General features: G+C 41.3%; 6 protein-coding genes across 6 annotated transcripts; 3 read left to right on the top strand and 3 right to left on the bottom strand.

The window, feature by feature from the left end:
• Positions 1 to 218: 218 nt before the first annotated feature.
• IL334_004081 (uncharacterized protein) lies at positions 219 to 2,410 on the top strand (the record flags this gene model as incomplete). Its single annotated transcript, XM_062935804.1, has 3 exons — positions 219 to 1,071; positions 1,165 to 1,677; positions 1,749 to 2,410. 3 exons carry the CDS (start codon positions 219 to 221, stop codon positions 2,408 to 2,410), a joined length of 2,028 nt encoding a protein of 675 aa, XP_062791855.1.
• Positions 2,411 to 2,833: 423 nt separating this feature from the next.
• IL334_004080 (uncharacterized protein) lies at positions 2,834 to 6,058 on the top strand (the record flags this gene model as incomplete). The annotated part of the gene is made up of 1 exon (XM_062935803.1): positions 2,834 to 6,058. The coding sequence occupies one exon, from the start codon at positions 2,834 to 2,836 to the stop codon at positions 6,056 to 6,058; it is 3,225 nt and encodes a 1,074-aa protein (XP_062791854.1).
• A 471-nt stretch (positions 6,059 to 6,529) lies between these two features.
• IL334_004079 (uncharacterized protein) lies at positions 6,530 to 8,104 on the bottom strand (the record flags this gene model as incomplete). Its single annotated transcript, XM_062935802.1, has 7 exons — positions 6,530 to 6,749; positions 6,909 to 7,159; positions 7,294 to 7,369; positions 7,505 to 7,539; positions 7,628 to 7,727; positions 7,828 to 7,921; positions 8,050 to 8,104. 7 exons carry the CDS (start codon positions 8,102 to 8,104, stop codon positions 6,530 to 6,532), a joined length of 831 nt encoding a protein of 276 aa, XP_062791853.1.
• Positions 8,105 to 8,550: 446 nt separating this feature from the next.
• Positions 8,551 to 9,343, top strand: IL334_004078 (uncharacterized protein; the record flags this gene model as incomplete). The annotated part of the gene is made up of 2 exons (XM_062935801.1): positions 8,551 to 8,780; positions 8,884 to 9,343. 2 exons carry the CDS (start codon positions 8,551 to 8,553, stop codon positions 9,341 to 9,343), a joined length of 690 nt encoding a protein of 229 aa, XP_062791852.1.
• A 681-nt stretch (positions 9,344 to 10,024) lies between these two features.
• On the bottom strand, positions 10,025 to 12,604 carry IL334_004077 (uncharacterized protein; the record flags this gene model as incomplete). The annotated part of the gene is made up of 8 exons (XM_062935800.1): positions 10,025 to 10,226; positions 10,332 to 10,421; positions 10,512 to 10,577; positions 10,640 to 10,804; positions 10,856 to 10,866; positions 10,929 to 10,949; positions 11,012 to 11,477; positions 11,556 to 12,604. 8 exons carry the CDS (start codon positions 12,602 to 12,604, stop codon positions 10,025 to 10,027), a joined length of 2,070 nt encoding a protein of 689 aa, XP_062791851.1.
• Positions 12,605 to 13,072: 468 nt separating this feature from the next.
• On the bottom strand, positions 13,073 to 14,753 carry IL334_004076 (uncharacterized protein; the record flags this gene model as incomplete). Its single annotated transcript, XM_062935799.1, has 3 exons — positions 13,073 to 13,304; positions 13,379 to 13,468; positions 13,540 to 14,753. The coding sequence occupies 3 exons, from the start codon at positions 14,751 to 14,753 to the stop codon at positions 13,073 to 13,075; spliced, it is 1,536 nt and encodes a 511-aa protein (XP_062791850.1).
• Positions 14,754 to 15,313: the final 560 nt, after the last annotated feature.

The raw sequence follows: 15,313 nt of genomic DNA, 5'->3' as shown, positions 1-15,313 counted from the left end.
TTCTCATCGCAATTTATTTGGGATGTGGATAGACAATTGAACATTATTCAAGGAGCACTTATCATAGTCTCACACCGTTTCACGGTTACTCGGAACAAACACTGTCGACTTGGCCTGGGAGATCTGGTGTCAGCCCTTCGATATACTCTGACCAGACTCATCGTTAACACTCTCCCATGATATAGCAACTACTCCCACATTCGGCTGAGCAATCAGTCATGTCAAATGGACAATCTCATACCAGACCTAGAGGACGACGAAAGCGCTTCAAGCTATTATCGTTCAATTACGTCGCTCTGATAATATCATCAATAATATTACTGCCGTCCTGTCTGGCTCAAGATAGTTCTGCTGTATCCAGTACTTCTACATTATCTACAAGTACACGTACAACTCTTTCTTCCACACCCACTCAAAGCACTTCATCAACTTCAACTAGAACCGCAACCACCTCATCATCATCATCAAAATCATCTTCTACAAGTATTACTTCCAGTAATCTATCAACTCAAACATATTCCATTCCAAGTTTACCTACAACAGTTACGATTCCATCATTAAACAAAACATCACCTTTAATACAAATCGTATTTCCTTCAACTGATTCAATCTACTTGACATTCACAATATGTACCTCTTTAACTTCCAACTCAACTTTACTACCTACAATATTATTAGCAAATACCGATTCACCACCTGAATCCAATACCAACTCCAGCTCCAGCTCCAGCTCGACTGATTCTAGTACCGTGTCGTTCGATTTGGGTTCGAAATCAGTCGTAGACCAATCTTCTGGAGGTATGAAAAGCACTGGATATAATAGAAGATCAAGTAAGAATGGTCAAAACTGGTTGATCAATCTGAATAAAGGTTTCGGTAATTTCACAATGAATAACACTGATACCGACAGTGATACCAATACCAACACCAATACAGAAGACGGACAGGCGAATTATGTGAATGTGTTATTTGGTTTAGGATTACAGAACGATGGTGTGACTCTGATAGATGAAGTTGTAAATCAAGATGTGCAAGGTAATTTGGTTATACAAATGACAGCTTCGAGAGATGGTGAGTCCTTAGTCTTTGGCCTCCTTTTCACTATTCTAGGTATCACATGTGGTAGCAGTCACTGATAAATAGTATGATATGACATGTCTGTAGATCCCTTACAAACCATCACTTCCTCTTTACCATTCTTGGGAGACACAACTTCGAATCAAGCTTTGATCTTCTCACCATTGCTTTACACTTTAACCAAAAATCAACCCACTTATCCAAATTATACATTATCGAATCCCCAATCACCTTTCCCACCTCTTAACGATAATCTATCACCTTCTTCTTCTTCTTCTTCACTTATATCAGGAAATACTAGTTTATCTGATAATTTAACTTTGTATATCGTCCCGACGGATCAATCACCCACCAATGATGGATTTGGATTAGATTACTCTTCATGTGCGATCGAATTAGCTGTGAACGAGACTGAATCAATAGGTGATAACAAAGTAGTTGTGAAAACTATAGAACCCGAATGGTCTGAAATAGATAACACGATTGGATATAGACATCATTGGGTTATAGGTGGTCTGAACCCTTCAACTAATTATACTACTTGGTTAAAGGATGATAAAGGTGTCCTAGCAGGTCCGATATGGTTTACGACCAAGGAAGGTGAGTACCTTCACCATCTCCTCCCAACAGCAACAGCAAAAGCTAATGTGAAGAATCAACTTGTTATATAGAAACATTCCCTTGTCAATTGGTAATACCAACTTCCATCTGTCCATCAATAGCTTATTCAGCTCCATTACCAATCAACTCTACGGCATCTTCATCTCCCTCAGGAGGATTGATCTCAGAGACATCACCAATCCAATCACTCCCAGATAATCTGACTTCCATCATCAATGAGAATTTAGAATCTTTTTCAACTTCGTTATTATCTCAAGCATGTGGTAGAGATCTATATTCCCACGTTTCCAGTTGTTCAGATTGTTTTGATTCATATAGGAATTGGTTATGTCATTTATTGATTCCGCAATGTGCCAGTTCAAACTCAAGTGATTCGTCAAGTTCAAGCTCAAGCTCAAGCTCAAGTTCCAACGATACTATCACGTCGGGTGTGCCAACACCTTCAACTATACATCGATCTTCTTCCAGTCAACGTAATTCAGGATTATACACAGCATCATACGAATATGAAGAATTATTACCTTGTTTGTCAATCTGTAATGAAGTCGATAAAAAATGTCCTGTGAATATGGCATTTAGATGTCCGAGAAGAAGAGTGAACGCAGATCAAAGTTATGCTTTTAAAGGTCTGTCAGATGAAAAAGGTGATGGAAGTGTTCAAGGTGGTATTCCATCAAACGACATTTACGGTAATAGATGGTGTAACGGTTGACCTGGATGAGTGGGTGGGTGGGTGAGTGATAGGTGTCTCATCTTCTATAAGTAGAATTGGGTATATGTTGTTGTATATTATTATTCTTTTTGGTGATGTACATCTTAAGAATAGGACTGTTTTTGCTGGTGGTCCTCATGTCCCCGTACTACATACTGAACAATAATGCCAAGAACATACTTTGTCAAACGATTATGCCACTGCCGCTTAATCCGAGAAACGCCACATTCCCCAAATCATTCATGTTCATGTAAACAAATAAGTTACTTTGTATGACATGGGATGATATCGGCCGCCGGTCATCCCAAAGTCACCTTGCACCCTTCCCATGTCGTGCATTCACATGTTAACGTTCTTCTCTTTTAGTAATAACTTCAATCTGCGATTACCATCACCTCAACCCTACAACAGAGATATAAGATCATGAAATCATCACCATCACCTAGACTGAAGACTCAAACTATACCTCAATCTAATTCCTCACCCTTGATACTCAATTCACCTCCTTTGGAACCTACAGCTCATTTCCCTTGCCATTCGAAGCAGAAGCAAAAGCCAGCACAAGACGCAGATGTACTCTCTCCTACTGCAGGTCCTAGCAACATCAATGGAACAGGAGCAGGTAATGGAGGGGATACAGCGATAGCAAGTGGAAGTGGAAGTGGAATGAAGAAAAGTAAAATGACACCTTCATCAATAAATCCCAATCCATCGAATATGAGTATGAGTATGAATATGAACAAAGGTCGTACGCAAGCTGAAGCGTATGCTAATGCTCACACGCAAACACAACCTCATCTTCTATCTCGCTTACAAAAGCAGTCGCAGTCGCAGTCCCAGTCACAATCACAGAGTCAAGCTCAAGCTCAAGCTCAAGCTCAATCAGCCCCAAATACAACTAATCATGCGAATGTCAAAGAGAAGAGTAGTAAACCGATATTTGATTGGATACAAAGAAAACTTGGATCTAGAAGAGCGACGATTTCATTGACTGAATCACTATCACTATCACTATCATCACCATCATCATCATCGCACCCTCAACCTCAATCATCAAGTAATAATAATAGTAACAGCGGTAACAATGGTAAATCACCAATAAACATTAATCACAGAAATAAACTACCTTCTTTGCCTAACAAACCCAAATCCAACGTACTGAATCCAAATCCAAATCCAAATTCGAATCCGAACCCGAATCCAGTTTTTAATAATCGTGGACCAGCGAAATCACCTCCCGTAGCTGCAATGGCAAGAGATGGACAGTCAGATAAGATGACAAGACAAAGTTCAGATATAGACACGACCAATGGAGAATTTGATGGTCAATCGATCCAAACTCGATTTTCCAATTTCAGTCAATTGGGTACAATAGAAAGAGAAAATAGAGATCATCTGAAAAGACAGGCTAATAACCCTTATCCCTCAATCCCAATTCCAAGATTATATCCCAATAGGAAATACCCAAATATCATAAATACCAGAAGAAAACCAAATCACCACAATATAGATCGTCAGCATGGACACGCAGTTGGTGATGGTTACAGCGATGGACATGAAGATGTTGATAATGATAATGATGATGACAACGATGATGATGATGACAACGATGATGATTATACGACTATATCAATGTCAATGTCAATGTCATATTTATCAAGATCAAGATCGAATTCAATTGATTCATGTTCTTCTTCCACAAGAGCAAGAATAACAAAGAGGAGAAATAGAACAAGTCTGAGTTTAGATAGTCAATCTCGATATCAATATCAATATCAATGTCAATATCATACTCACACCCACAATCAATCTCTACATCCTCATTTAAACAGACAACATTCTACCATCAGTCGATATAAGAACAAACTAGGTGTAGGATCAATGAATACCGCGACGACTGGAGGAGGAGGAGGAGGAGGAGCTGATGATGATGCTTCTTTAAGACCTTTCCCACCTAGTCATCCAGCTTCACCAACACCTTCAACTTCAGTTTTATCGAGAACAGGGTCCAATCCAATCCCTCTTCATACCCCAGCAACTATAGGTGATGACGCCAGATCAAGGACCAACACGTTCTATTCGACTTGGTCAGGACTTGGTGCAGGTTCAGGATTAGGTCCAGGAGTAGGGAACGATAGAAGATCATTGACATCAAGTAGTATGGACGGTTTATACGGTTCAGCATACCGATACAGTTATAGTCTTGATATACCCAGGACCAATCAAGATTCATTCTTTGATCAAGATGAAGACGAGGATATCAGAAGTCGAGACGAGGAGAACAGTAGAGAACTTCATGATGATGATGAAAATGAAGAAGAAGAAGAAGAAGAAGAAGAAAACAATGGAAGAGGAAGACAGAGTCGACAAGATTCAACTTCAACAAAGCCGACTACATGTATTTCTTTAGATTCAACTCCTGCTTTAGGTCATATCGCTCAACCACCTATTTCCCCTCCAACTCAACACCAAATCCATGCTTCCACTCAACCACAAACTCCCATCGCAACTCAAAATCCATTATTTGGTTTAGGAGTCATGATCAATGCATCACCCTCATCCAACCCTACATCAACTTCACCAAGAAGATCCATACCGTCTTTACCACGAAACATCAACACAGCTACCGAAACATCAAACACAACTCCCTCTTCACCATTAATCACTCCTTCCGATTCCATTCCAACACCCTCAACGCCCACTACACCAGTGTCGAACGCACCGTCACCAATCAGAAATGTAGATCTTGTCCAAGCTCCCAAACATACACCTCATCATCCTGTGTATAATCCAAGACCATCAGAACCTCCAGATGATAATGCTTCAATGCTAACTTTGGCAAGTTCTACTTTTGGTTTACCGCCAAGACCATCATCTCATCTATCCAATAGACAATCTGTTCATACACCTACACCGACGATAGGTTCTATACAAATTATACAATCTCACTCTGATCCAAACACACCTCATCTGTCTCAGCCCCAACATGAGAATAGTAAAATATTACCTAATCCACCTTCGATTCATAGACTTCGTGATCATCCATCTTCTTCGCATATCAATACCAAGCAAGGCCCTGGATCAACTTCAATCATCTCACCACCTCCACCTTCGATACATTGGGCACCGACTCCTTTAGACAATAACAATAACAGTAGTATCAACGAAAGACCTATATCCACTTATGAAGGATATCAACCTTCGATCCATCTCTCAACTACAACTACCCATGCAAATTCCATCATGTCTTTCAAAGGTTGGAATAGATCTGATGGAGACGCAAGTGTCAGAGCTGTAAGAAGGAAAGGTTCTTGGGAAAGTTATGAGTCAGGTTGGTCATGGAGAGGTCTAAATGGATATAGGACTGGTACTGCACATGGACATGGAGATGGCTGGGGCAATTCTACTTCTAATTCAAACTCGAACTCGAATTCGAATACAAGAAATGTCGTCAGTCCCAATGGTGAAAGTAAATCGATACCAGTTAGCTTGAATGGAAGCTTCAAGGGTCATAATAATAACAGGACTGAAAGTTGGTTTGGAAGAGGTATGAATGATGAAGATGAGATTAATGATGATCAAAGAATTGTAGCGGAACGCGAAAGGGAAAGGGAAAGGGAAAGAATGGGTGTAGCTGTAGTTGCGTGAAACACCTGAATGGAGGAATGGATTTGGCGATATCCCCATTTCTATGGCTGGGTCATGAATATATATAATATATATAGGCTAGAAGACATATATAACAAAGCGCAGAGCGTCGAGTATATTCTTTTTTGTGTGTATATACATATCCCTTGGATAACTATCACTTTTGTATCCAATTTACGTATGACAGATTGTATCCCAGATCAACATGTATTTGTAGATATATACTCTATGCAAAAAAACAAATCTGTATATTCATTCTAGATATTTTGTCCAGACTTTACAACACGATGAAGGGGTATTTGATTTGATCAAGTATCATATGATAACGGAGTTATCACTCTTTTAGATAATGGATTATATCTATATGTCATTCAAATAAGCAGTACGATGACTCTACTCTGCTTACAACCCCTTATTTGATCAATCCATCCCATTTTTTCATGTCTCTACCTTGACACCTGTAGACGACACTTATACACCCCACCAAAGTGATACGACGCCTTTGGCATAACCGACAATTTCATTCCCACTTAATTTACTCTCACCATAGATCCTATCTACAAAAGTTATAGGTACTTCTCCAACCGTATATCCTAATGATCGTGCTCTGACTATTATTTCCATTTGGAACACGTATCCCTTTGATGTGCATCGGGATATTATATCTTTGATTACGTTTGTTCTGTATAGTCTGTTGTGGTGAGAGGTAGAGAGTGAATGGGTGGAATATGTGCAGCGAGTAAGATATCATCGGAAATGTCGAAGTGGGGGTTACAGACAAAGAGGTAAACGTTGAAAGTTTCATATCAGGTTTCATGATAGAAAGAATCAAAATGGATAATTGACTTACCTGAAACTACCAGTCAAATCACTCACACCAGGATTTAACACTGTATCAGCTAAATAGTTAGCACCCCTAGAGACCAATTTCCTTTTCAGATCCCAGCCATGAACACCCCCTGGGCCTAATCCAATTTGAGGCGACGCAGAAGAGGAGGAAGATGATTGTTTGGGATATGGATGAGAAGAATATCTCGTTCCTGTGACTATATCCAAATTGTGTAATTTCTGTAACTTGATAAATTCAGGTATGAATTTTGGCTAAATCGACCGAGTACAACATAGATAGATAGATAGACAGACAGATCGGATGAGGAAAAGTAGTTAGTATGTGTAATGAGGGATTTTGAACTTTTGAATGGTGGTGGTTTCACTTGAACGTCAGGACAACTTACATGATGTGAAAAATCAGCATCCATTATAATTACGAAATTGCCTGTAACGAAATTAAGTCCGTGGACATAGGCGGTACTGTCAGTAGGAAGTAAAGTATTGAGAGGATCAGTAAGTTACTTTTGAAGGTATGCTAGGGAATGGTTCTACTCCGCGACCCGAAGCCTGAAGAGTTCCTTGGTTTGCAATGATAGCATCGAAGGTTTTACTCACCCTAAACCCAGTTTACCCGCCCGAGGCTTCAATACCTATTGGACAAGCGCCATCAAATCAGCTCAAATGAAGTTCCACTGCCAAGGAACTGGGCTTGAGTAGATATAGAGCTGATAAACCAACCACTTTGTCTTCTCCGTATATTCCGGCTAACTGCTTTGCGACTTCTTGCGTGCCGTCAGGACTAGCATCGTCCACCACTATGATCTCCCATTTTATACCTCTGAAATATCCGATGTATCATTAGCTCAATGGATAGTACCAGCTTATCATGACAGACCGTGTTATCTAAGGGGGTAGAAGTATCAGAATAAAGTGCTCACTTGGACTCAAATGTCTTGGCTAATAACCAGACTATCACAGGGAGGTTCTTCCTCTCGTTATAAGTAGGTAGGATGACAGAGTATTTGTCTGACCCTGTGCAATACAACAATGGAAAATATGGGGTGGAGAGACCAGCAAGCAGATTTGATATAGAAGCGGAAATGGGCATAGTCACTGTCAGCACAGAGTCAAACGTGGCTGTTAAAGGAAAATCAACGCACTCGAAGGAGCGGTACTAGCAGCTATAGAAGGCATATCGATGGTGTAAGAGGCCATGAGCTGAGTCTTTGTGATATCAAGGATGGGATACTGCTGGTATATTTCCGGGTGAAGATGTTTGAGTTGACGTGTCCTGCTTTGTTTCTGATGTCCTAACAGGTATCGGGCAATCGATATCTCTCTTGAGTAATTCCATCGTTCATCATCGTTCATCAACAACAATCCGGACACGTCGAAAGTTCATGAGGGATTGTTTCATCGCCACGTGGTAAAGGGGATCAAAATGTGGAGAAAACACGTGACACAGAAGAGGAGCGAGGTGTACAAGGATGTGCAACCGTGTGAAAGTTGTTGTTAATGTGCAACAGTGTGGCCTTTTTGATGACGTCGTGTTTTAAGGTCACCACGTCGAGAGGAAGGAATGCTTTACGTCTTAATCATCAACCTCATACGCTGAACATCTCCTCTAATACCAAACTGAAGCACCATCCATTGTCTTGCACATGTCCAGCCCCTCAATCGAGCTTCGTCCAATGGGCAAATCCGCTCCTGCCCCACCTGTACCACCCCGACATCCAGCAGCTTCCAATGCCAATCCTCAACTGAGCGATGCATCACCTGGATCGTTAGGAAGAGCGTATCGATCAGCTGAAGATAAAGCTAGAGCAGTCGTACATCTACAAGAAGGTGGGATGGACGCTGTCAGTATCTGGGCATTGGGTTTAGCTGGATGGTGAGTTGTCTTCCATGAGATACTGACAATAGCTTTGAGGGAGGGGAAAGTCATCGTAAAATCTCTCAAATATATACTGAAGACTTTTTTGTCATATCTGTAGGTTCACGACACTCGCTTTACCGTTATTACTGTTTCCTCGAATCCTATTATTTTTCTCTCAAACACCGCCTACATCCGCATTCACTTCTGCTTCCCCTTCAGCTAGAGAAGATCACTACGATGCATTATCCCCACTTGAAAGTACTTTATGTCTTTCTCTATCGTTAGGACTACTAGCTATGGCATTCATATCGGTGTTCATCCTAGTACCGACATACCAATTACCTTCTTCCAATCCGTCCAGAACACCTCTGTTGGGCATCTTGGTCGGTCTAGTCACCATCACAGGCGCAGTCATCTGGAACGTAAGAGGTATAGGTGGTCTAGGTCAAGTCGTGGGTGCAGGTAATGTCATAATGGCAATTTGGGGTTGGTGGGTTATAGTCTTTGGTATAGGTGGGAAAAGTAAATTAACTCAAGATAGGAAAAGTAAAACTCCTGAAAGGTTTAAGAAACTTTGAAAAAGCAAAGTTTTTCCTGACTTGAAACCAATATCATTAGTTTGTAAAAGGATATCATGTGACGGGACACACGAATATGATATGTATGCATGATGAGTATATGATTTTTGATGCAATGATGAACTCATTCACTGTACTGTACAGGTTGCATCTTCCCATGCGGTTCATCCTTCTCCTCGAGGGACTACATGATCTCAGTGCGTTTTGAGTCGACAGCTCCGAGTAAGATCCTTCATCATTTTCAAACCGTCCAGGTGAGGCTCATTGTAATCAGACGAGCTTATACGCAAGCAGAAAACTTTTAGTAAGTTGACATAAATTACTACTTGCTTCTAATAGATAGATCGAGCACATCTCTTGGGCGACAGGGCGAAGGGCGAAAAGAAGAGAAACATTCCTGCGATCTACTATCAACTGAAAGGAAGCTTCTCCTGGCTTGGCTTCGGTTTCGCTGAAAACAAAAGCACATGGGGTATGAGATGTTGATATTCAGGTGTGAGCTATCTATTCGATTGAAAGATATTGCATGGTTTCCCCAATGATCATTAAACGAAAGGTTCCCAGGGTTATACGCTCAACCGAAATGTCCCACAATAACGAATACAACCATCACTACTTATAATTGAACAACATCTGTGAACCGCAAGAAACACACGCGCAGATCTACAATATACTCCTCGTTTAATCAAACCACCAATGCCTTTTAGGCACTCCTAGAGATTTCAGCAGTTCGATATTGTATCTGCCTTTATGATCGAAGTAAGGTGAGCATTCTTCCAGTAATAGTACTTTTTTGGTGAGTATATCGGAACCTTCAGGTTTTAAAGCTTGTAAGAAGATTGCTTCCCATCTGCCTAGATCGGGTATATTACGCGCTGGTTCCCTGTAGTCCGTCAAAGACAAGGTCAGTCATCGGTCGAAAAAAAAATTATGTCAAGATTATGCCGAAGAGTGCATGCAGGAATGCTATAGTATGTGTGTTACTCACCACGTTGAATCGTATATATCCCAATCGTACCATTTGACCAGATAATTGTATAATGCTCCGCCTTCAGGCTTGAAATGTATACGCTTTCGACTATTTGGCGATCAAATCGACGTTTCAGCTGGACGAAAATTTGCTGGGTAAAACGGTGGGGGCATCTCCTTAGCACAATCATCAACTTACCCGATAATTCTCTCCATATAGAACTCATTCACATCGTCGTATTTCCTAACGATCTTCTTTTCCGACCTGAAAGCAGTTTTGGGTTAGTGAAAGGATACCTTATTTGTACTGAGCTAAAGCTCACTGACCTGTATATACAATTAGGCCGTAAACACCTCTCTTGTTGCGCTCTAGGGATAGAAGGGATTCTATCTTCGTCTGCGTTTTGTAAGATTGACAGACAATCTGGACAACTCCAAGGAGCTTCACGCATGTTCTTGCCATGAGAGAGTCCGGCACAGACCCAATGAACCCTAGACGTCGGGTTCAGCTAGTATCAAACTGAATAACAACATCTAGCTTACCTTCCTCCGCACTTTACATAAAACCCCCATGAGTCAGCAGTTGATCTTAGATGGTGGCAGCGGCTTCACTTACTGTATCACAAACGATTTCTTCCTGTTTCCAGGCAATGATCAGTGAGAACTTTTCTTCGGACTTATCATAGAATAGTGACTCACCATTCTAGACTTGACGGTATTTGCACCAAATCCGGGCCAGAGGTTGTCGATCATCCTCTTTTTATTCTTTTTCCGATGAGTATCGCTCCAACCCATATTACTGATTTTCCTCTTCTTTTTCCTTACGTTTTCACTCTCTTCTTCCTTTTCACCTGGAAGGAGAATTTTATCCTCTATCAAGGAGACACCCCTTGTGATGGAAGTTAGTTGCGTTACATCCGACAAAGCCATTGATGAAGGTTGATAGCTTGGTTCTCTCATATACCTCATAGGAAACGGATTCAATTCCATCTGGACTATGTTCGACGGCCCAGCGGAGCCAATTTCCTCACCAGAAGGTAGTTGTGAGCTTGGAGTCCGAGTCACTGGGATTGAATCTACTCCAGATGACAGCTCCGTCATTCTTCCTAAACACTCATAGGGGTCCGAAAGTGTTTCATTCTTGTTGAGAAAACTCATATCGATCCTATACTCATCGCTATGCTGTCAGCTCTCAATGACCACTTCTGTTATGACCAATCAATTGACCAAATGGGAAACTCACATGAAATTATCATTTAGTTTATTACCACTTAGCTTCTTCCTAAAAATAAAATCAACTGTACTTTCACCTTCTTTCAGTGTACTCTGTCCATTCAAGAGAGCCATCTGCTTTTCTATAGCTTGATCGACTAGTGTCCCTCTCATACCATAGACGTCGGGATGTTCGTCCTGGTTCCCCATAGTAGGAGGTGTGAGTAATTCGGGTATGGCCGTCTGTGAAAAGGAATTATCGTTTGGAGGTACAAGATCATTGGTGAGAGGGGGTGATGGAGAGTCGAAATTGATTAAATCGTCTACTAAGAGTTCTGAAGATGAAGGGGTGAGAATACCCCCTACGGATACGGAATAATCTATATTATGATGACTATTTGTATAGTGAGGATGACTGGTATGCTGAGTCTTGGAGTTTATTGCCTTTGGTGGTTTACGTTTACTTTTACCTTTATTCTTGTTCCTCTTTTGCGATGGACGATTGTTTTCAATCGAGTGAAATCGTGTTGATACCTCAACGATTTTATCCTTTATGTATGAGTCCAGGTGTTTTTCATCTTCGTGTTGAATTACTTGAATGTGCTTGATTCCTTGATACAGTTCATCTAATCGTTTACTTATGTATACTTCGAAAGATGTTATTTGATCATGATGAATTTTGATAGCTTGACTTTGTTTAGCCAGGAGATGCGAGATCGATCCTATGATATTATCGAATCTATGTTCATCCATTCGGACTCTCATGGAAGGGGAAGTTGACGTGCGAGATATAGTATTTGGTTTAGTCGACTGAGAGCGTTCAGAGACTTTGGTTGATGCGTTTCGGTCATGAGCGGTAGATATAGTCGAAGATAGTAGCCGAGCATTGGATGAAGGTGAAAGTGTAGACAAAGGGGTGTGTGTTTCAGGGGTGACGGACAAGGTGAGAGAGGGAGGGCTGGAAGTAGGCCGGGGAGCAAATGGCTTTACCGCCGGTAGGGAAGAAGGGAATTTGAATGCCTGCTCTTTCGCATGATTCCCCGATATCACTGGGAGAGGGACCGCTAAAGCTGCTGACATCTTCGATGAGTGATCAAGCTGTAGCAGTCATACAGCCCATCGTCTGGTAGAAATGAGATACGATGATCAACGAAGAGCAAGGTGAAAGAATGAGTGAGACCTGATTCAAATTTGTGAATTCACAGTCCTTGTCCCGTGAAAATGATAGGTTATTCACTGGACGACCTCCACCGGCTGACTTTACAGTAGTAATAGTGGCACTAAAAATCAACAGGAAGGGAGGGTCCTTTGATTCACATAATAATATACAGCCACTGAAAGGCATATATGCATGCATGAGCTAGGATATTATGGTATACATAGTTAAGACATGATAAATGTGGAACCTCCCGATATGATATTAAGTAGAGCTGTGATATCTTGTGACTTTCTATGGTAGCTATATACATTGTGCTGGAAATGATAGTACACTAATCGGCGAATAGCTTTTAATCTATTTCACCAAACATCGAGTCTGAATGATCAAAGTCATCTGTTCACTGAGATCAGTACTACCTCAGCGTGCGAGAAACTTCTCTCACATAATCCATCATCAGTGATCTTCTCTTTACTCGTCTCCTTCCTATTTCCTTCATTGTCCCAAAACTCTCTAGCTTCAGGAAGGAGAACCACTTTCTGTCTAAAATTGATTTGATGATTTCCGCATTCTTGCAGTAAGTTGAAGACCTTATCATCCAGTTGCTCATCAGACTTATTCTCCCTAGTATACATCGGTCTATTAGCTGTATCCCGTAACGATGATACTGTAGATCAAGGGGTGAGGACGTATCGTACCATTTACATGAAGAGACTGGTTGACCTGATTTCCTGATCAGGTATAGGTACTTCTTCTTTCCGTTGGGGTCGAGTCTAGCTTCCTTTTTTCTGATAGAGTGAAAGCGCTTAGCAAAAGTGCACACGAAAGACCGAAAATCAATGTCAAACCATCAGCTCACCCTATGATACGATCTACTACACTGTCAAGCTCTTCCTCCTCTTCTGCAAGGGAATCCAGTCGTCTGAAAGCACTTCTCCTCTTACTCATCTCTCCCCGGTTGGCTGGTTGACTATTTGAACCTGAAGTGAATCTTCTTTTAACGCCGCTCTTTGAATTGCTGGTACCGTGATTGGTGGTGGATCGAGATGGTGGGGTCAATCCAGATATACCAGATCGCCGGGGAGTTGACTTGATGAGATGTGATCTCGGGAGAAGGCTATTGCACGAAGTTGTCTGTGCCTGTGCCTGATATGACTCGAGTGGAAATCTATGTCCAGTCGAAGAAGAAGTTTTTGATCTATAAGTGGGTAACGATTTTGGAGTGCGCGTGATTGTAATCTCGCTATCGCCCTCATCATCGTTGGATAAAGTAAGGTCAATGACTGGTGCATTTTTAGGGACTTTCTTGGATGTGTCTTTTGTATATGATCTTCTGGATTTCACATTGGGTAGCTCCCGTTGACTTTCGAGATCTATACTTTGCTCAGGCTTGTCGGTTCGGTCTTGCAACTCCATATTATCAGTAGGCGACTCAGATTGATCATCGGGTGATTTAGTACTCGCGAAAAAGGGATAAGCAAGCTCTTGGATCTCCCTTCTTCCAACTCGTTTTGCACCATTACCACCATTCTCTTTCTCTCTCTCTTTTCCTTTCTCTTTCCTGCTATTTGAAGCGGATGCGTTGGTATCATTCTGGTTGTATGGAACTTGATGTTCTCCTACACTTAGGAAATTCGTAAGGGCTTGATGAACAGCTTGATCAATTTGTATTTTCATATTCAACTTTCTTCGCTCTCTTCCCTCTTCGAATTTTTGTATATGTTGATTAATTTGATCAAGTTGCATTTTGGTGTTCTCGGCCAGATTAATAAGTCTGTTAGTATCTGAAACTATCAAATCATTATTAGATTGTAAGATCTCTTGAATCATTATTAACGTTCGAAAGATCGGATCATCATTATCATCTCCGATTGATGATTTATCAGTGTTTGATCTGTATTGATTTTGGTGTGCAGCTACAGGGATGGTGGAGGAGCAAGAAGGCATAGGTTCGTCAATCCTTATTTGGTTTTCGATTGAAAGGTCAGTGTTGTGCTGTGAATCAGATAGATACTGGTCAGCGGCAGGTGGAGAAGGCGAAGATCTATCTATAGTACCATCCGACGTATCCATGGTGTTAGGTCGTGGTCTTGAGGGTCCGGAATGCATGGAGAAGCCGTCACGATGTGTGGTGATGGGATTAGTGGTATGATCATCAGCGAAAAGATCATCTATCAAAGAATCATCCCAGAACGAGTCAGAAAGCGAGGAGTCGGTCGAGGGATTTTTAGGAGGAAGTGACATGAAGTTCGGCGCACATTCAGCTTGATGGACGAAAGAGGACAGGTGGATATGGTATATGTATGTGTATAGTGGTTTGAAAAGGAAGGGAAAGGGGAAGAACGATTGTTTGTCGCATTGCTGTATCACACACATCAAAGGGGAAAAGCAGCCGCGATGAAAACAGAATCATGACAATATAAATATTCCCCCGGTTTAAAGGCCCACCTCCTTTTGTATCATCTCTCCTTGCAAGTCTCTCTTATCCTTTTTCGCTTCTTATAAGAGCTATACATCAAGACTCACACCATTTCAGAACCCACTTCAGAAGCCAACTATACAGATTCGTTACCTTTAAGAAAGAGCCAGATACACATATCTCCTGGCGGGTCCAAAGAGCTCAGAAACGGAAT

This window comes from Kwoniella shivajii, chromosome 5 (genome assembly GCF_035658355.1).
Source record: "Kwoniella shivajii chromosome 5, complete sequence".
In the NCBI taxonomy this organism is placed as follows: domain Eukaryota; kingdom Fungi; phylum Basidiomycota; class Tremellomycetes; order Tremellales; family Cryptococcaceae; genus Kwoniella; species Kwoniella shivajii.
This window is presented reverse-complemented; position numbering and strand designations above follow the sequence as displayed.